General features: G+C 40.4%; 1 protein-coding gene across 2 annotated transcripts in view; it reads left to right on the plus strand.

Annotated features, from left to right (window-relative positions):
- Positions 1-22,362, plus strand: part of LOC132837837 (potassium voltage-gated channel subfamily D member 3-like) — a 92,998-nt gene that overhangs the window by 52,286 nt on the left and 18,350 nt on the right. Inside the window, exon 3 of one of the 2 annotated variants that reach the window (XM_060857737.1) lies at positions 21,672-21,840. In XM_060857737.1, coding sequence (XP_060713720.1) covers positions 21,672-21,840 — 169 coding nt within the window. The remainder of the gene's footprint in view (positions 1-21,671; positions 21,841-22,362) is intronic. The other variant, XM_060857738.1, reaches the window with a different exon arrangement.

Genomic DNA, 22,362 nt, shown 5'->3' on the forward strand with positions numbered 1-22,362 from the left:
AGCATCCGAAATCAAAGTCAACATGAAAGGTTGCCACCTTTCACTAAATTGGCCACGCTTCGAAAATGGCAAGTTGAGGTGCCAAACTTTACATTTAACCAAACAGCAAACAGTTTTTTTTATTCTTTCGTTGTTATTTTGTTCCTGATCTGAGTCACCTCATCTGGATGACACCTGATAGTGAGATTATGTTTACAGTTGTATAAAGTCGAGTAGAATTGACTATGTTTTTGGAGGGCAGTTTGTAAAATGTGAATGATTTGTACTGACGCTAGGCAAGTTTTAGCAATGTTATTAGCACGAGAATGTGTTGTAATATAATAAATATCATGTGAGTCATATTTCTACTCTTTGGACCCTTGTCAAAGTTTAATCCTGGATATTAAAGTCCTACCTGTGAACATTTTGGAATATTAAATAAACTAAGAGTAATTCTAAACAGAGGCCATGGTGGCTTAGTGGTTAGCACGTTCGCCTCACACCCCCAGGGTTGGGGGTTTGATTCCCACCTCCGCCTTGTGTGTGTGGAGTTTGCATGTTCTCCCCGTGCCTCGGGGGTTTCCTCAGGGTACTCCGGTTTTCTCCCCCGGTCCAAAGACATGCATGATAGGTTGATTGGCATCTCTGGAAAATTGTCCATAGTGTGTGATTGCGTGAGTGAATGAGAGTGTGTGTGTGTGCCCTGCGATGGGTTGGCACTCCGTCCAGGGTGTATCCTGCCTTGATGCCCGATGACACCTGAGATAGGCACAGGCTCCCCGTGACCCGAGGTAGTTCAGATAAGTGGTAGAAAATGAGTGAGTGAGTGAGTAATTCTAAACATCCATCAGTGAGGTCATGGGTTCTCCTCTGATATTGTTTCTATGTGAAGAAACATTGTACACAGAACATGGTGCTACACAGAACTAACAGAGTACTATATGTAACGTGAGCATACGTGTGTACGACAGACAATACAGTACTCTCGGTTGTTTTGTGCTTGTAATAACAGTACTGTACGTCTTTTTTGGACGCTGTTCATTTTGGGGTTGGTGTGACATGTGATGCAGGATACTGTCCTTCAGCTGCTTCATTCCCCATTGAGATAATCAAAAGTATCAGCATCTACAGTATCATGTAGAGTTTAACAAAACGACTTTCATAAATCTCACCGAACATCCCTTTTCAACAACACTGTATTTTTTTAAAACAGTGCAAGCTTTTTGATTTTATTTCAATTTATCATTGCATCTTCTGAACCCTAAACTCTCAGCATGTTGTCGATGTACTGAAGTGCCAGCTGTTTCATATCCTGTTGACCGAGAAAAAAGGCTTGGAGCCACGGCCCAAGCTGGCAGGGTCAAGGTGGCACCAGTCGATGGCTAAGGGATGAAATGACGCTCCTCATCTCCTGGCTCAAAAAATACCAGTCCTGGTTCCACTTCACAGTACTAAAATGGGGCATATGTGAAGTGTATTGGTGCATCTACGGGTCCTAACTGCTATATAGGTCAAAGCTAAGGCTTATAAAACAAATCATTTTGTTGTTGCACCAAATTATATTTACCCAAAACAGACAGTGATTTTTCATCATGTGTCTCTGTTTTCCTCATTAATGAGTGCTATTGGGTTTCTGCCAGTTGCTATGATTTCACTATTATCTCCTGGCTAACACAATAGGGCGACAAAAAACTACGTGACTAGCCGCGGCATGCACACATTAAATTTCCAGTCATCATAGATGTTAGCCATCGCATCTCTTTGAATATCATTTGCACAAAATGTATCTCTGCTTTCCTAGCACACTTTACATTAACACCTCTTTTCGAAATACTGAATATAGATTCGAGAAAGATGTTAGTGAAAGTGTGATCAGTAACAATATGTAAAACGGTTGCTAAGCAACATTACCTCCCACAATACTACCGGCTAGCTCAACGTTATCATGTTGGTTCATGCTAACAGCAAAGGAAGTGAGTGAATTAAACATAACTGACTCATACAATAGTGAAATTCTTGTTGTCAGCTGCAGCTAAGTACATAATTATAAATATTTAGAAAAGGTAAAATGGAAAAAAATGACCTCCATGTCTGTTCACAATCCTCTCAGAATCTTTGCTAAGAGTTTTACTAGTGGGGGGGCACGGTGGCTTAGTGGTTAGCACGTTTGCCTCACACCTCCAGGGTTGGGGGTTCGATTCCCGCCTCCACCTTGTGTGTGTGGAGTTTGCATGTTCTCCCCGTGCCTTGGGGGTTTCCTCCGGGTACTCCGGTTTCCTCCCCCGGTCCAAAGACATGCATGGTAGGTTGATTGGCATCTCTGGAAAAATTGTCCGTAGTGTGTGATTGTGTGAGTGAATAAGAGTGTGTGTGTGTTCCCTGTGATGGGTTGGCACTCCGTCCAGGGTGTATCCTGCCTTGATGCCCGATGATGCCTGAGATAGGCACAGGCTCCCCGTGACCCGAGGTAGTTCGGATAAGCGGTAGAAGATGAGTGAGAGAGAGAGAATGAGAGAGTTTTACTAGCATCAAGTCTTATACTTGGCACCAGAGCAGATCTGGTCATTTTCTGTCACCTTTCTGTGACTCTACATCGACTATTACAGGTACATTAATGTCTACTTAGAAAGCTTTATCTTTATTTCTTCCACCACCTTCTTGCATTGCAGTTTGTCAGACGTTATTGCTTTATCGATCTCCATCTAGTCATGCATTTAGCCTGGCAACATGTTTTTGCAAAGAGACTTTACCTTTAAGAGCGCATGTCCTTCAGCACACGTTGCTACAAAAGAGCTCACAAAAGAGGTTTTAAACGACGATATTAAAATGTTGATCGAAGCTTGACATTCACCCTAAAATGTGCTTTGCATTAGCTTTCTGAAAATGCTGTAAGGAGGAAGCCTGCAAACTAGCATGACAAAACAAAACACGGCTTTTCACTAAATTAAAGAACTCGTCTGAAGTCTCAAAGTTTGAAAGGAAGCCGAGGAAAACATGCACGACGAAGCTAAAAGGCAGAAATGTAACGAGTTGCTTAAGAATTCAAAGGTTTCTGTCAGATTCGCTTTGTTCAGTTTAATCTCATAACAACATTGGTTAGTTAAAATCAGATTTTTTTCACAATTTCCAGAACTCGGAAGAAGAAGCATGGGAATATGAGATTATGTATCAAGATTCTGCACCGAATATGCAATATGGTTATCGGGTTAGGTCGTGTCCACACTAATTCGGATATATTTGAAAACAGAGTTTACGTCTAAAAACGTTCTGCGTCCACGTTATCGTTTTCAAACGCTTTCCAAAAGTTGCTCATCCACACTGAAATGTACAGTATGAAAACGCTTACATCTCCCTACTGCGCGTGAGTAAAACTTCGACCTGCGTCATTTCCGCTAGGCGTTTATTTACTTTCGACTGCATCACGTGACTAAAAATGCGTCATAGTATTCAAAAGCCTCCGTCTTCACAGTCAACACTAAGACGCGAAGACGGCGTTTTCAAATTTATCCGCTTTGGAGAGCGTCTTCCAACAGCTACGTTTTCGTTGACCTAAAACGCTGTCTCAGTGTGGACGAAAGGCCAAAACGAAGAGAAAAATATATACGTTTTCAAACGAAAACGTATTAGTGTGGACATGGCCTTAATCTTCTCCTGACCCCATCACTGAATATCGAAGGATGTCTTCCTCTTTGGTTTTCATGATGTTCATGATGCTCTCTAACAAACGATGAGTTCTTTCAGGAACGAGTTATTTACAGTATATTGAAACCATGTGACACTTTAATTGCACACAGGTTGACTTCTTTCATCTAATTATGTGACTCCTGGGTTAGGGACTAATTTAGAACTAATTTAGTCACAGCAATGGGGTGAACACTTACTGTATGCAATCATCTTCTTTTTTGATTTTTCCACTGATAATGAAATTGCCCAGGTTTTATACGACTCTAGACGAACATCGAGTCATTCTGGATTTTTCTTGGACCAGATACAAATCCATGAACGTAAAGAATCCCATTAAAAATGTCACTGTCAGAATACATATGCAGTGAAGATGGGCAAATATTAGTCCAGGCCAACTAAGCACCAAATTCATTAGCTCTGCCAGCTGCTACGTTCAACTCATTTCTCCTCTGCTCTGAGAAAAAAAGCCACAGGGGACTAATGCCAACAGCTTTGTTTCACTTTTCATCTTAATCTAATATAAACCCGGCACTCTCATACTTTCAGCAAGCATGACACGGGGCAAGCCGGCAGAATACAAATAACACGCTGTCGTGTGGATGTCCTGTCTTTCTGTTTCGAACATTTTAATAAACAGATTTTACATCATTTAGCAGAACATTTGGGGCCTAATTAGGAGGTTGTGCGTAAGGAAAGCCGAGGGTGAAACAGATGAAGCGTCTATATCGTTTAGTCGAAGTCATCTGTAGACATCTGTAAATGAGTGCAGAGACGTTGGAGTTAAGCACAGAAACTCTGCTGCATATCAAGCACAACAGCCGAACTGGAGAAACTTTAGAAACCTTTATTATTTATGCTCAAGGGCACAGCTGGATCCTGGACATACAGTATTGACCATCGTTATCAGCGCAGTTGTAAAGAAATGAGACACATAAAATAAGCATGAGGTAATTGTAGAAGCAGCAGTGAGTACAAAGTATTGAAATGTATTACATTTTTAACCAAAATACGTTGGTTTTATTTTATACTTATGCACATATATGAAGAAGCTACGCTTTTTGTACAGTATATGCTACGCTTGTGTGAATGGTTCCAAGATGGCGGCACGGCGGGAAGCACGCAGCGGCCACTCTGGATACAACGTGGTGCTATTTACGTGTCTGTTTGCGCTGTCTTTTGTCTCACACTGTTGCACTACAGTAGGTTGCACTTAAGTCCTTAGCTCTATGTGGTTTTATGTAGCTTTATGCCATTTTTTTTTGTAGCAGCATAGTGCTTGAGAAACGTTTCATTTCACTGTTAACTGCGTCAGCTACTGTATATGTGGTTGAAATGACAATAAAAACTTCTTGACTTGACTTGACTTGACTTGACTTGACTTGGCTTAACAAAGACTCAGCAAATTGTGTTGGAGTGTTTTTGAGTTTTTTGGACAAGTGTCAAACATAAGACATAGAAACCTGGGTTGACTTTTTCTCAGTCAATTAAACTGAATTTTAAATGCATAAAGTAAAGGAACATATAACTAGCCTTTAGCTGTACTATTTTATCCAGAAAAACAAAACACACACACACACACACACACACACACCAAGAACAAACAGAATTATCAATCAGTTTGCTCTTGCTTGGTTTAACAGGACTTACTGTACAATGCAACACATGAAATAAGCAGAACTCATTAAACACCCACCATTAGCTAGATCACTAACAACTGGCTAATAATACAAATTCCCAAAGGACAACAAATTACAAATTCAATCAGATCATAAATTTGCTTCCTACCAAGTTATGGAGCAAAAATAAATGCCTTACCTGTTGAGCAGGAAAACATATTTTCTCAGAGTCTCCTGCCAGAGACTCATCTTTTAGCCAGACTTCTTTTTGTCTGTAGCATGATGACATTTCAGGTAGTTTATGATGTATGTGTAGAAATTTCCCATCAAATCCAAGCCTATACCCCTGACACGAGACTGAATGTTATTTTCTAATACAGGATTGTCAGGCTGACTCTGAGCAGCTCAGGAACATCATACAATATGGTATTTTCTTTTCCTGACACAATAATCATGTTTTCTACTCTAGCTTCTAACCAGGAGACTGAGAAAGTCATGTAAACTATATATATATATATATATATATATATATATATATATATATATATATATATATATATATATATATATAAATACACACACAGTTATGTATACATTGTCATGTCCATGTAGAAAGCAGTCCCACTTTTATCTTTTGTCTTGCACAGTGAGCTGTTTCTCTTGATTTGTTTAGGAGATCATCTTGAGAACACATCATTCTGCATCCCCTTAAAGTAGAAAGTCATCTTTCTAACACTGAAGCTTCAGCATGGAGCTCTCCTGAGCCTCACCGGTAGCCTACTTCTTTTTTTTTTTGTGTCTGCAACCTACTTAGAGGCCTTTTTAAAACCTAGGGAACCCAGGGAAACTGTTCATTTCTGGGCTTCCATTGCTGGAACCACCTGAAGGGAGTGGCGCTTAATTAAATAGCGGTGGTCCTGGCCCAAAGTAGATGGGGCAGCTCCGGTGAGACCAGGCCAGCTGAGCTCATCATGCGTTTCTCACCTGTACGCATTCCTGAAAGTTCTTAGTAACATGCCTCAGGTGGTGTACCTCATAAGGATAACAAATTTAGAGCAGTAATGTGTTGTGAAGATCTCAATACATTTATGATTATATTTACATTTACATTTACTCTTATCCGAACTACCTCGGGTCACGGGGAGCCTGTTCCTATCTCAGGCGTCATCGGGCATCAAGGCAGGGTACACCCTGGACGGAGTGCCAACCCATCACAGGGCACACACACTCACACACTAGGGACAATTTTCCAGAGATGCCAATCAACCTACCATGCATGTCGTTGGACCGGGGGAGGAAACCAGAGTACCCGGAGGAGGAAACCCCCGAGGCAGGGGGAGAACATGCAAACTCCACACACACAAGGCGGAGGCGGGAATCGAACCCCGACCCTGGAGGTGTGAGGCAAACGTGCTAATCACTAAGCCACTGTGCCCCCCACAATTGTGATATAAAATCAGGAAAATGTCTAACAGTCTAAGAGTTTAACAGACTTTTAAGACTTCCACTGATGCTAACTAGGTTTTGTGATACGTATATCAGATTGTTAAGATGCTTTTCTCAATTGTGTGAGGTACAAACAGGTTAAGCAGTGGTGGCTCAAGCGGTTAAGGCTCTGGGTTGTTGAACTGAGCATCAGGGTTCAAGCCCCAACTGTTGGGCCCTTGAGCAAGGCCCTTAACCTTCTCTGCTCCAGGCAAAAATAAAGCCATGTATTCTATTTACATTTTTAGGATATCAGTAAGTACATATTGAATGATATTCCATTCCTTCTGTACATGCTTTAAAAAATTACAAAGAGCAATAAAGGTATTGTTACAGAAATGGATTATATTGATGCACGCTTTCAACAGATAATAGAACAGGAAAAAAAACTAATTAAGTGATTAATTATTCCTTCATTCATTACTTGAATGTGTTTGTTAATTACATCAAGTTCCGTTTTTTTTTTTTTTTTTTTTTTTGGGGTTTGTTTTGTTTTTTTCACACAATGTGCTATTATTGATTATACAACCGAGAATGTATTAGCAGTTATTTTGAGAACACCGGTGAAATCCAAAAGATCCAAAAGAAGAGACTGATTGTTGGAGGATCAAACACCGGAATAATGACTGGTTTTAAATCCATCTCATTAAGTGCGTTATCGACTTCAGGCTCTGCGTGGTTTAAAGCATAGCAAGGATTTTGAGGAAGGATTTGACTTGTTCGTATTTTATTCACCTTTATCAAAAGATAAATACGTGGCACGACTCGTCTATCGGATTTTATAGTCTGCTGTTAAATTTGATCAAATATAATTGAAAAAATATATTAATTGTCATTCTAAAATATTATTTATAAAAGAAATAGAATAAAAAAATATACTCTGTTATACATATGATTCATAATATACTTGTTTTAGTTCTTCAAACTCTCTTCATTTAAAAATGTAGAATTTTCAACACACATTTAATCAGAAAAAAATTATAATAGCTTACTGTAAAGTTAAGGTACATTTTTATAAGAATTCTTTGCTGCATTCTGCTCTTTTTTGTGCGTGGAATAAACAAAATGTGGACATTAAGGATATTCTAATAATTTACTAAAGATTTTCATTCATTCATATTCTACCGCTTATCCGAACTATCTCAGGCATCATTGAGCATCAAGGCAGGATACACCCTGGATGGAGTGCCAACCCATCGCAGGGCGCACACACACACACTCTCATTCACTCACACAATCACACTCTACGGACAATTTTTTCCAGAGATGCCAATCAACCTACCATGCATGTCTTTGGACCGGGGGAGGAAACTGGAGTACCTGGAGGAAACCCCCCGAGGCACAGGGAGAACATGCAAACTCCACACACAAGGTGGAGGCGGGAATCGAACCCCGACCCTGGAGGTGTGAGGCGAACGTGCTAACCACTAAGCCACCGTGCCGCTACTAAAGATCTATTTTTTTTAAATGAACGATTTACTTTCGGTCTATTATTTGCAGCTTGTCGTTTGTTCCAAATTGATTTCATTTCTCAAAACATTACAGACGAATGACCGACCCAACATGCTTTTCTTTTCTTCTTCTTCCTGTGTTTGGATCTTCAGGAAATCTAAATCGTATCATTTTCTGTTAAACATGACTTTAGCGATATTCCAACAATTTCATATGAAAAGGAATGTATGAAAGGGATATGAGGGAAATGCATCTAGGTATCTGATCTAAATAAAAATCTAATGGTTTCCGTCATCGTCCATCAGAACCAGCTTGATGAGTTTCATCAGAATCCTCTAGGTTTTCATTAGGGCTTTTCCATTTACTCTGGAATACCACCAGAACCCAGTAGGGTTTTCTTTTATGAGTTGATGATTACCATCAGAATCAAATTAGACGTTATTAGGAGCCATTAGGAACAACGTGTTCGATTAAACTACAATTACAAACCTCAAGAAACACATTTAAACCCATTAAAGCTGCCAGAATTATCAAATGTTAAACGCTTTCTAATCTAGACACCTTTAGAGTTGACACATTTGTGACCCTTAGTCCAGTTTGCCATCTGAATAACTTTTCCTATGAAGCAACAAGCTCCATCTGCACAATAAACATTTCAATAAAGCCTTTAAATCGTGTGCAGGCTTTGGACTGATGCTCGAAAGTTTCCAAATGCTTTATTTCTAGAGTTGCTTTTCAAGTTTAAAAATTTAGCTTCGCCTGGAGGATAAATGGTGGCTGAATGCTTAATGGTTTTTTTTCAACCAAGTGGAAAAAAGACTTTGTTCCTGAACCATTGTTCCAGTTGAATGTAGAAATATAGCCTCCAGCACTTTTCCTCTTTATATTACTGTCTTTGGGGGGAGAAAAAAAAAGTCCTTCACGTGTAGACCGACTCGTGATCTTGATCCAGTGATTTGGCCTTCCTGAGTCGATGGGTTGCAAAATGGCTTCAAGATTACAACACAATTTCCTACACCTTGATTTACATCTAGAAGACATTAGAAATGACTTGGAAAAAATCAGACGTATTTTTTTTTTAAAACTAAAACATTAAGATGTCTGTTACACACGGACAACATCACTCCAAACTTGTGGTAAATTTCTTATTTATAGAGCGCAAGTCAAACCTCGGAGCAAATCCAGAGCTTTAGTACAGATTTATTTATTTTCTCTGTGGAACCACATAGATGTGTATATACTGTGTACAATGCAGCAAGGGAATGTTAGTAATGCTATGCTATTATATTATTAGCTACTGAGATAAATATTTACTCACTCTCACTCACTCTCTCATCTTCTACCGCTTATCCGAACTACCTCGGGTCACGGGTAGCCTGTGCCTATCTCAGGCGTCATCGGGCATCAAGGCAGGATACACCCTGGACGGAGTGTCAACCCATCGCATTGCACACACACACACACTCATTCACTCACGCAATCACACACTACGGACAATTTTCCAGAGATGCCAATCAACCTACCATGCATGTCTTTGGACCGGGGGAGGAAACCAGAGTACCCGGAGGAAACCCCCGAGGCACGGGGAGAACATGCAAACTCCACACACACAAGGTGGAGGCGGAAATCGAAACGCCAACCCTGGAGGTGTGAGGCGAACGTGCTAACCACTAAGCCACCGTGCCCCCAGATAAAGATTTATTTTATGTTTTTCCTTAAAGAGTTCTGGTTAGAAATATGTGCTTCAAGGACAACAGCGGCATAAACTGTAGAGTTTTATAGAAAATATACTTTTCTTTTGCAATTTATCACATGGTCATAATTTTTTTTCCCCAAGGTTTCACCTGTAGCTGGTCTCTAGTCAAAATTCTACTGCATGTTGTCAATCATGTTGTTTTATATTAGAATTATAATGCAGGATTATTATTTTTTGGACATCTGGAATACTTAAAATTCTTCAGTATTAAAGAATATATGGATAAATATGAAGCTGTTATAAATTTGAGAAAAATAAATCATCAGATGAAACTCTTTAAAAAAATGTGGAGATATGTATGTATGTATGTATGTCACTTTTTCAAATGATATATTTTGTTCTTTAATTGTTTTTGCTTTACATTTTATTTTATTTGTTTTAAATTATTTTTATTATTTTATTTATTTTATGTTCCTTTTTTATTATTTAAAAGCCTTTATTTTGCCACATATACATTACAGCACAGTAAAATGATTTCTTCACGTATCCCACCTTGTTGGAAGTTGGGGTCAGTGCACAGAGTCAGCCGTGATACGACACCAATGGAGCAGAGAGAGTTAAGGGCCTTAGTCCAGGGCCCAACAGTGGCAGCCTGGCAGTGCTGGAGCCTGTAACCCAACCCTCAACCCGGAGCCTTAACCACTCATCCACCACTGCCCACAAAAACCTCATTAGGACATTATCATATTAGCCACTTCTACCTCACAGATCCAAGATTCTGAGCTCATATTACTGTTAGGTCACGTTCACTCTGCAGGTAAAAGTGGCCCAAATCTGATTTTTTTGGGGTCAAGTGAGCAGGTCAGACTTCTTCAGGAGTAGTGTGAACACTCAAATCTAGCCCAGATCTGATTTTTTTCAAATCAGATTCAGACCACTTCCATATGTGGTCCTGAATCAGACCCAAATCTGATTTTTTCCAATGTGGCCGCAGTGTGAACAACCGAGGCGGATTTGATGCGACTTTTACGTCTAACAACATCGACATTCGTCACAATTACGTGCCGGCGAGTTCGCACACAAACGTGACTACGCCTACAAAATGGATCAAATAATCAAAAGTTGCCCTCGACATCCGAAAATTTTCAAAACACTGCATCTCTGTGCTACCATTACACAAACATTTAGAAAGGAAAGCGAAAATGCTTACTTCCTCCATAACCTCGCCAACTTTAGCACAACGGCGTGCTGCGTGTGACGTCATTGCGCATGCGGGTCAGTTCGAAACAGCAAACAGTTCACACTGGTATCTGATATAGGCCACATTTTAAAAGGTAATGTGAACAGCCAAACAAAAAAATCAGATCTGAGCAAAATATCCGAATTGAGCATTAAGACTTGCAGTGTGAACGCGGCTTTAGTCTAGGTATGTTTCCTCTAGTTCTCTCCCACCTCCCAAAAAACATGCAAGAAGCAGGACGGACTCTGCTAACTTTCTCCTAGATGTGAATGTGCGTGTAAATGTGTGTGTAGTACTGCCATGGACTACTGTACTACGTGAAATATATCCTGTGAGAACCTTATGATATATATTTTCACCATGAATCATTATGTATTCATGAATAATAAATATCACCTGGTGTTAGTTAGCACCGAAAATAAATACAGTCTCTGGTCAAAGGACCAGCCGTAATTGAGTTTTCAAGCTCGTGTACTTTTTTTGAGTAAATGATGAATGAGTCTCTGTTGTAAAGCTGAATGAGACTCAGAGCTCATAATCCTCCCGCTGCTCATTAGCCGAGCTGGTAATACAGACCCTGTTCCTGTTTCCATGTCCTCTGCTTTGTTTACTCCTCTCAGTATACAACCTTGTGCTTTTTCTTTATTAGAAACAAAAAGGCTTTGAGCATCGAAACAGATGAAACGAACAGGTTGCGTCATGCCCGTGGCTACTCTGCTCTGCCTTGTTGTTCTTAGCACACGGTTTTGTTCTTCAGCTAAAGTCGGTGCAGTGCTACAGCTAAAGGAAAAACAAAAACACGCTCTAAAAGCCTTGTTAGATTAACATAAACGGTTTTGGGACGTCTGCCTTTACATGCACATAAACTTTATTGACAACCCGTTCTTCATCCATAGGGTTTAATATAAAGTTTGTCCACCTTTTGTAACGATAACAGCTTCAACTCTTCAGCTTCCCACAAGGTTAAGGAGTGTATTTATTGGAATTTTTGTCCATTCTTCTAGAAGCGCATTTGTGAGGTCAGGCACTGATGATGGACGAGAAGGTCTGGCTCGCAGTCTCTGCTCTAATTTATCCCAAAGGTGTTCTGTCGGGTTGAGGTCTGTACTCTGTGCAGGCCAGAAAAGTTCCTCCACACCATCCATTTCTTTATGGACCTTTGATTTGTACACTGGTGTTCAGTCATGTTGGAACCAGTAGGGGCCATCCCCAAACAGTTCCCACAAAGTTGGGAGAATAAAATTGTCCAAAATGTCTTGGTATGCTGAAGCATTAAGTGTTCTTTTCACTGGAACTAAGGATCCAAGCCCAACCAATGAAAAATAACCCCATACCATAATCCCCTCTTTACCAATCTTTACACTTGGCACAATGCAGGCAGGCAAGTTCCGTTCTCCGGGCAACCACCAATCCCAGACTCGTCCATCGGATTGCCAGACGACGCCTCTCCACTGCTCTAAACCACGCCACCACTGTCCAATGTTTTTCATTGTAATTGCTTATGTAAGGCTTGGATGCAGCTGCTCGGTCATGGAAACCCATCCCATGGAGCTCTTTAAGCTCTGTTCTTGAGCTAATCTGTAGGCCTCACATTGTTCGGAGGTCTGTAGCTACTGACACAGCAGAAAGTTGGTCATTTATTTCACGTGGCTTGCCACTTTGTAGATTGCATGCATGCTTGATTTTATACACCTGTGCCCATGGAAGGAATTGGACAAGGGCGTCGATTTGGGTAGGGACGGTAGGGACATGTCCTTACCAATATCCAGGGAACACTCAATTGTCCCTAGCAATAATTAGACCAAGCCTATATATATATATTTATACATAACCACTGATGTCCTTCTGTGTCTTGTGCTTTTTTACTTATTTCATTTAACATTTATCCAGGAATCAACGGCGTTCTGTAAAAAATAGCGCAACTTGTGGAACACAAACGGTTAACAGATCTACCCCCTACAATGAATCCTGCCTCTGTAACTCACCTCTCTAAAAGGATTGGCCTTTGCCTTTTTTGAGTCCTGCCTCTCTAACCAACGTCGCTGTTTGATTGGCTTTGTCTATCTCGCTAATGTGTTGAGGTCGGAGGCTGCAGCTAGATTCAGTTGTATGAAGCAATATGCAACGTGATTATGCAGCTACCGGTATGTGAGTAAGAAAGTATTCTTATAACAACAGTTTTATGCACAAAATATGGGGAATGTTGTCCCCACGAATGTCAAATAAATTATTTCCCCACCAATGTCAAATAAATTATGTCCCCACCAATGTCAAATAAATTATGTCCCCACCAATGTCAAATAAATTATGTCCCCATCAATGACAAATAAATTATGTCCCCACCAATGTCAAATAAATTATGTCCCCATCAATGACAAATAAATTATGTCCCCACCAATTTCAAATAAATTATGTCCCCACCAATGTCAAATAAATTATGTCCCCATCAATGACAAATAAATTATGTCCCCACCAATGTCAAATAAATTATGTCCCCACCAATTTCAAATAAATTATGTCCCCACCAATGACAAATAAATTATGTCCGCACCAATGTCAAATAAATTATGTCCCCACCAATGACAAATAAATTATGTCCGCACCAATGACAAATAAATTATGTCCCCACCAATGAAAAATAAATTATGTCCCCACCAATGACAAATAAATTATGTCCCCACCAATGTCAAAATCAAACTTACCCCCATGGAATTGGAACACCTGAATTTAATGATTTGGATTTGGATTTTTCCTTTTATTTAACAATCTCTATAAGATACTAAGACTGTCTATTGAAAAGTCCCGTTCGGTTCAATAGACAGTTCATTCATTCATTCATTCATCTTCTACCGCTTATCCGAACTACCTCGGGTCACAGGGAGCCTGTGCCTATCTCAGGCATCAAGGCAGAATACACCCTGGACGGAGTGCCAAACCATCGCAGGGCACACACACACACTCATTCACTCACGCAATCACACACTACGGACAATTTTCCAGAGATGCCAATCAACCTACCATGCATGTCTTTGGACCGGGGGAGGAAACCGGAGTACCCGGAGGAAACCCCCGAGGCACGGGGAGAACATGCAAACTCCACACACACAAGGCGGAGGCGGGAATCGAACCCCCAACCCTGGAGGTGTGAGGCGAACATGCTAACCACTAAGCCACCGTGCCACCCATAGACAGTTCAAAAGACGGTTAAAAACATTGCATATTAATAAGTCTGTAGCCTCGGATTCTTGTTGGAGGCGAACATGTGGTCTTCTGCTTTTGTAGCCCTTACTATTCATTGTGATGCTTTCCTGCTCACCATGGTTGTATCTGTTAAACCCCTGAGAAAAACAGAGAAATGATCACGACTAACAACAGTTTGTATAAGTTTCCTCAGCCAGTACTTTTACTAGAATGAGGTTTCCGATCGTTACCGAAACGTATGTTAAACAGTATGAAAGAAAGAACTCTTTAACTTAATTTAAATATAGTTTTAACACAATTTTAACATACTAATGAATATTTATTAATCCATGAATTAACAGTACTTCTTCCCTCTGAAAAATTACTTTAGCTAAAGCACATTTATGTATCACCACGTTTTACAGCTAGCACTACAGTTTTAGCCTATGAGTCTTTTATCTACAGCTTTAACGGATTAATTAATTTCATTAAACACGCATTTAGAGTCACATTTTGATCTCATTGCGAGCTCTTAATGCGTCGAAACAAAAAATCTCGCATTCCTTATTTATCAGCAGCCATAATAATGATTAAATTGTAATAACGCAAAAGAAACTCCAGGGGTTTGAGAAAAAAAAAAACTTTCAGTAGCGGTGCAGACATTTATGTTTGTTTATATTTAGCAGAAATGGAAGTTATTACAGATGCTATTACAGGGTCGTGTTTGTTTAATGAAGGTGAGCTAATGATTTTCAATTAATTTCTTCTAGAAATATGCTGAGATAACGGTGGGTGATCGAGCTCGTAATCCTTTTAGTCAATAAACATTAGCGTATTCTCTATTATTGTGTCCTTACAGCCTTCGTGTTAATAAAACCTTTGCCTTTGAGGTGGATGTAATTTAAAAAAAAAAAACAACAACTCATTTGCCTTATTTGCACATCTTTGTGTGGAGGAGGTGAGACTGTGTTTGTGATCTTAATTCTATCTATCTATCTATCTATCTATCTATCTATCTATCTATCTATCTAACTATCTAATAAACTTTCACGTACACAGGAAGTTCAAATGTTGAATGCTGAATGTTAGCAAGTCGAATCCATTTTTGCGCAATAAATGCTAAAGCGATATAAATAAGCATGAAAGCACTAAAGGGATTTTACAAACTGGGCTCTTCTGTTCTAAATGGCTTGCTCAGGCCATCACTCTCTCTTGTACTTTTCATGCCTAAGAAGTTAAGATCTGCTTCACCCCCCTGAGGGTCTAAACAGAAATTAGCCAGCTCCCTCGACTCCATCTCACCACGAATAGCTCCACTTTGATTTCACCTCTCTCATTAGATTCCCCTCTCGCCAGCTCATGGAGCTCGTCGCAAGTTCAGACAGACTCTTTAACTCCTGGACCACATCCGACGTTCTGCGGCAAATTTGCACAGACGGTCGATCTATCTCTCCGAAAGTGAGCTCAAATCTGACACATGAGTCATAAGTCATTACCGCTGATGTGGAAAAGGTAGTCAGAGGCACGGTTGTGAAATGATTAGATAACCCGATCTTATCTGTAGAAACCTCGTCTGAATGTTCCTCGGCTTCTCTGGCACACAACTCACGACCTGTCGTTCTAAACATCCTCAGCTCTCAGCCGTTCAGATAAATGGTTTGTTTTTGTTTCCTCATCGACTGGACGTCATCGTGGCCAATCCGCTTTGTTTCATTTGATGTCCGTCAATAAGTAATCGGCTAGAAGCCGCTGGAGAGGAGTTCGCCCCTGTTATAAAAGTAATTGCAGAGGCGCTTCTAATGAAGACAAAAGCAAGCACAGGTCTGAGATGATAAAAGAGAATGAAGACATTTCCTCAAAATTGATTTCCTGTTTTTCTTGTCTTTGTCTTTTAACAAAGATGTCTGGGCGGGAAGGGTGATGCTCATGGTTCAGGGGCTTTTCACTAGATATGAGGATTTCTGTTCATTCAGTCAGAGCGTTAATGAGATTAGGTAGTGATGTGGGGTGACGAGGTCTGGGGTGCAGGCGGTGTTCCAGTTCATTAAGGTGTTTAATGGGGTTGAGTCAGAGTCAGGGCTCTGTGTAGGACATAGGGGGTTGAGTCAGAGTAAGGGCTCTGTGTAGGACACAGGGGGTTGAGTCAGAGTCAGGGCTCTGTGTAAGACATAGGGGTTGAGTCAGAGTCAGGGCTCTGTGTAGGACATAGGGGGTTGAGTCAGAGTCAGGGCTCTGTGTAGGACACAGGGGGTTGAGTCAGAGTCAGGGCTCTGTGTAGGACATACTGTAGGGGGTTGAGTCAGAGTCAGGGCTCTGTGTAGGACATAGGGGGTTGAGTCAGAGGGGGTACTTGCTTTGTTGTCATGCTGGAACAGGTTTGAGTCTCTTAGTTTCAGTGAAGAGAATCAGCATATAGACATTCCAGACAAATCTGTGCTTTCAGGTCTAAGGAAGGTACTCACACTGGTGTGAGGCTTATCTAGAAGTAGAATAATGAAATTTTGCAAGTAAAGCAGCACATTTGTTTAATCCTGTTTTTTTTTTTTTTGCAACAGCAAATATTTTTTTTCTGGAGATTAAACGTCAGTCTCTGCATCTGAGATGCAAATGAAACCATGATCATATAGTGGATAGCATATAGTGTATAGTGGATAACGTACAGTGGATATTGGATAGTGGATATTGGATAGCGGATAGTGGAAAGCGTATAGTGGAAAGCGTATAGTGGATAGCGTATAGTGGAAAGCGTATAGTGGATAACGTATAGTGGATAGCGTATAGTGGATATTGGATAGTGGATATTGGATAGCAGATAGTGGATAGTGTATAGTGGATAGCGTATAGTGGATAGTGTATAGTGGATAGAAGATAGTGGATAGCAGATAATGGATAGTGTTTAGTGGATAGCGTATAACGTATAGCGTATAGCGGATAGTGGATAGCATATGGTGGATAATGTATAGTGGATAGTGTCCAGTGGAAAGCGTATAGTGGATATCGTATAGTGTATAGTTTATAGCGGATAGTGGATAGCAGATAGTGGATAGTGTGTAGTGGATAGCGGATAGTGGAAAGCGTATAGTGAATAGTGCTTAGCATATAGTGGATAGTGCTTAGCATATAGTGGATAATGTACAGTGGATAGCGGATAGTGGATAGCATATACTGGATAGTGCTTAGCGGATAGCGGATAGTGGATAGCATATAGTGGATAGCAGATATTGTATAGTGGGTTGTGGATAGTGTATAGAATATAGCATATAGTGGATAGTGGATACAGGATAGTGTATAGCCAATATATATAATACAGCACTTATATATAGTGTTGAGGCTAGTGGATAGTGGATAGTGGGATCTGAATAGTGGATAGTGTGTAGTGGGTTGTGGATAGTGGCTAGAGTATATTGGATAGTGTATAGTGAATAGCAGGTAGTGCATAGGGGATAGTAGATAGTGAATGGACTACAGAAAACACATTGATTGCATTGATACTAATTTGTTTAGAGTAAAACATTTGTTTTATTTTGTTTTTCTTTTCTTTTTTCTCTTTTTTGACCCTTCTGATCATTTTTCCTATTTCCATTTCTCCTTGGGAAGTGCCCATATGTCAGGAACACAGGAGCCAAAGGGATGACATCATTAATACCATGCCAGTCAGTGCTAGCTGAGGGATGCTGTCTGTTCACCAGATGCCAGGCTGCTTCACCGTTATAATGGAGCAGCCTTGATTTTTAACAATTTTAATCTCTTGGAATTCCAACGTGCCAAAACTGGTGGAATTACTGTACTATCTGTGGTCAAGACTGAAATTTGTTTTGGAAAGTTTTGTCATTTTACTCTACCAGAAGAGACAATGTCATATTTTCTTTGCTGAAGTAGGAGTATAGGTGCAATAATCATATTGTTCTAGGGAAAATTGCACCAACTGCTACCATGTACCTGGTGGAAAATGGCCAGCAGGCTTTTTTATATTTTTCTTTTTATAATGTATTCATGGCCAAATCCAAGAGCTGTTATTCAGATTGGAATAACATTGGAATAAAGAGCTGCTCTGGTTCTTTCACAAACTCTCACCAGCCACATATTTAAATAAATCTTCAATGTAAACACAAGGGGGGTCACGGTGGCTTAGTGGTTAGCATGTTCGCCTCACACCTCCAGGGTTGGGGGTTCGATTCCCGCCTCCGCCTTGTGTGTGTGGAGTTTGCATGTTCTCCCTGTGCCTCGGGGGTTTCCTCCGGGTACTCCGGTTTCCTCCCCCGGTCCAAAGACAGGCATGGTAGGTTGATTGGCATCTCTGGAAAAATTGTCCATAGTGTGTGATTGCGTGAGTGAATGAGAGTGTGTGTGTGCCCTGCGATGGGTTGGCACTCCGTCCAGGGTGTATCCTGCCTTGATGCCCGATGACGCCTGAGATAGGCACAGGCTCCGCGTGACCCGAGAATAGTTCGGATAAGCGGTAGGAAATGAATGAATGAATGAATGAATGAATGAATGTAAACTCAACTTGCTTTATAAGAAGGTTATATTTTTCAGTAACAGTTTCCTGTCTAAATGATCAATAAATCAAATTCTGCACTTAATATATACCTTGTGATTAGCGATTAGTGAGTGTTAGATGATGTGTATTTCAAAACATGTATAAACATTCTAGTAAAAAAATCCAGGGTCTACAGTAGATAGGCTTAAGTATTTCAAATGAAAGCACCATGACTGAAAGTCAGTTCAAGAACAGAAGTTGTGTGAAATTAAATATGACTTAAGGGCATTAAGGGAATTAAATTAGCCAAACTTTAAATTAGTATTTTTTATTATTATTATTATGTAATTGTTATTAATGAGAAAGTCATCTCAACATAGAAATGTTGCTTATACTATATTTAATATTCACAACACATCTGACAAGAAAAGCATTTAAATCTTCACTTTATTTAGATACACTTTTTTTTTTTAAATACAAAACACGCACTTATCTATTTACACTATCTATCTATCTAAATCTAGAAGTATTGGCCCCCTTGAAGTAGATACTATACAGCTGTTGAGAAACTTCTGAAAAGTCAAAGCCTTAAATTTAAAACTCAGCTTTTATGGTAACTACAGTAATGTTGGTAGCGAGAATCACTTTGTTTAAAATAATTTTAAAAAAATGCTAACATTATTAAATGGGCACATTTTTGAACCAGTAAAACACAAACAAAGCAGGAAAAAAAATGACTCGTAATCGATTAATCATTTATACAATTATCAGTAATGATGAAAAATAAATGTGAAAAGTAAGAATTTTTTTGTTTTTCATTAAAACCACGGCAGGAGCTATAGATACAGTACACATCGTCACTGTCAGGCGGAATCCTCGTATCTCCAAAACCATTATTTTTCAGGAAATTAAAAAAACGCCGTACCTTATCTGCAGTGCACAGGGTTTAGTCCGCGTTGCAGTGGATTGTCTTGCGCTAAATTCCTGTCCTCAGACGAGCACCAGAACTAGTGGGGGTCATTTTTTTTTCTTTGAGCCCAGTGTTTTGAAGACATTTACCTCAGAAGACGTGTTGATTCGTTGCGACTCTTCTTGAGGAGAAATATGCCGTGAAGCTCTCCCGCGGAGTGAGGAAGAGGTGGACAGTTGAAGTGTCCAATGGAGTTAAGAGATTTGCGCTCAAGCTATTTTCAAGACTTTAGATTGGTTAATAACTTGTAAAAATAACAGACCCACGTGGGGACTGACCAATAGCATCCATATGTGAAAAAATATGAAATTGACAAAATTTGGACATACGAGGTTTCCGCCCGACAGCGACGATATACAGTCCAAGCGAGTGGTGAGTGACGTCCAAACCAATCCGACAGCTAAACTGTAGTGAAATTGAATGTAGAAATTTGTAGAAAAACACATCTCTAAGTTTTTGTTCAAAAACTCAACCTACACTATGTCCGTTCACTGTATCCCCCGACCATGTCTTCTTTAATATGACTGAAGAAAAAGAGAAAGAACCACAGGACGGCACAGACACTAAGGACATTTCAGAGTGAGACTTTTGTGCTCAAGTCACGGGTGCAAGGGTGTTTAATTGAAACAGAAAAGTGACAAATCCTGCAGTATTCCAGTTGAAAAAAAGAACAAATCTCATTAAGTCATGGCATCTTGCCCACTTTCTCACTCTGCTTTAATTTTATCACTGTTTTCACAAGAACTTAGGCATGCAAGATGAGCTGAGCGGCAGCTGATTGATTCCTTGCGCTTATCGTTGCTCTGCGAACTCGCCCCCGAGGTTACCGATGCACTTATTGCTCGGTTCAAAGGGAAGCTGTTTGTAATTTTTATTTGCAAAGCAGTGAAGCTGCCGAGGCAAATCCATAATTAATCATGTCACATCTGTGTGTTCTCTCTTGCAAATAATCAGGGACATTTGGCATTTCAGAGAATTTTCACAGAGGTACCATTACTTTAGTGCAACAAGCATGAAGAAAGTGGAGCTTTTCTAAGGACTTTTTTTAATGAAAATTTGGTGCCAATTTCCTGTCCTAGGACACGCCCTTATTGCAATATACTTGTATTGTGTAATTCATTCATTGTGTAATCATCATCGGGCATCAAGGCAGGATACACCCTGGACGGAGTGCCAAACCATTGCAGGGCACACACACACACACACTCATTCACTCACACAATCACACACTACGGACAATTTTCCAGAGATGCCAATCAACCTACCATGCATGTCTTTGGACCGGGGGAGGAAACCGGAGTACCCGGAGGAAACCCCCGAGGCACGGGGAGAACATGCAAACTCCACACACACAAGGCGGAGGCAGGAATCGAACCCCCAACCCTGGAGGTGTGAGGCAAACGTGCTAACCACTAAGCCACCGTGCCCCCCTGTGTTGTGTAATGCTTTATACAATTTTTAGCTTGTACCTAATGTATCTGATGAAGCCAGTGGTATTCCTGCACAGATTTACCCAGTCAGAACCTAGCATGGCAATCAGCTGTAAAAAAAATCAGAGTCGTCTCTCTGACCGCTTGCATCAAAGCCATTTTCAGGGTTCTCATGTGTGTAATTAAATTACAATAATACGTGTGCAGGATTAACTTATCACAGCAAAATGTGTTTGTTGAATGATAACAAAATGATCAGTCTCCTGAGCTTCTGGATCCGGATCCTTATTTATACCAAATGGGTTTCTATCAAACTCGTACCCAAACTCATTTAATCTCATCTTATACTTTGTCTCAGTCTATGTTTTCCATCTTTCTATCTATCTCTATGTCTGTTTGTCTGTCTATCTCTCTATCTATCTTTTCTGATTAGGTTTTTCTTCTTCTTTGTTATTCCAGATACGGAGACATGGTTCCTAAGACGATCGCCGGTAAGATTTTCGGCTCCATCTGCTCCCTGAGCGGTGTTCTGGTAATAGCCTTGCCTGTGCCTGTCATCGTGTCGAACTTTAGCCGAATCTATCACCAGAACCAGAGAGCAGACAAGCGGCGTGCTCAGAAGGTACAGGTGAACACCTTTAGCTAATCGCTGAGCTTTGCCACACTAACCGGGGGGACAAAGGCGGACCTGTGTGTCTATGTGTGTGTAAGAGCCAGTATGGTGCAACATTGTCTGCTCCAACACTGGCCCCAGATGAGTGACTAACAACTGGTATGCGCTGCCCTGCACAGCTGGCTGGCACAATGGACCATGGCATGCCCCTGGATCGACTAGTACACGCAAACACACACACACATGAATACACACAAAACCAAATGAACATCCATTTACAGGCTCATTAGCTTAATTGCAATGCAGAGATTTGATGAGTGATGGCCTCGTTTGATGAACGGACATTGGACCGATCAGGGCTTCAGCAGGTGACACAAATGAGGTCTTCATTCATTCAAGAGCTTACAGATGTGTGCTTCTTCACATTGTGCAATTGTTGTACTATGTAACAAGTGCCTATAGGTATCAGAAATACCTTTACCTCCTAATAATGTATCATGATTGGACTAAATTTAGCCGTTTTCAGTTCCCACTGAG

This window comes from Tachysurus vachellii, chromosome 22 (genome assembly GCF_030014155.1).
Source record: "Tachysurus vachellii isolate PV-2020 chromosome 22, HZAU_Pvac_v1, whole genome shotgun sequence".
NCBI classification, from domain to species: Eukaryota; Metazoa; Chordata; class Actinopteri; order Siluriformes; family Bagridae; genus Tachysurus; species Tachysurus vachellii.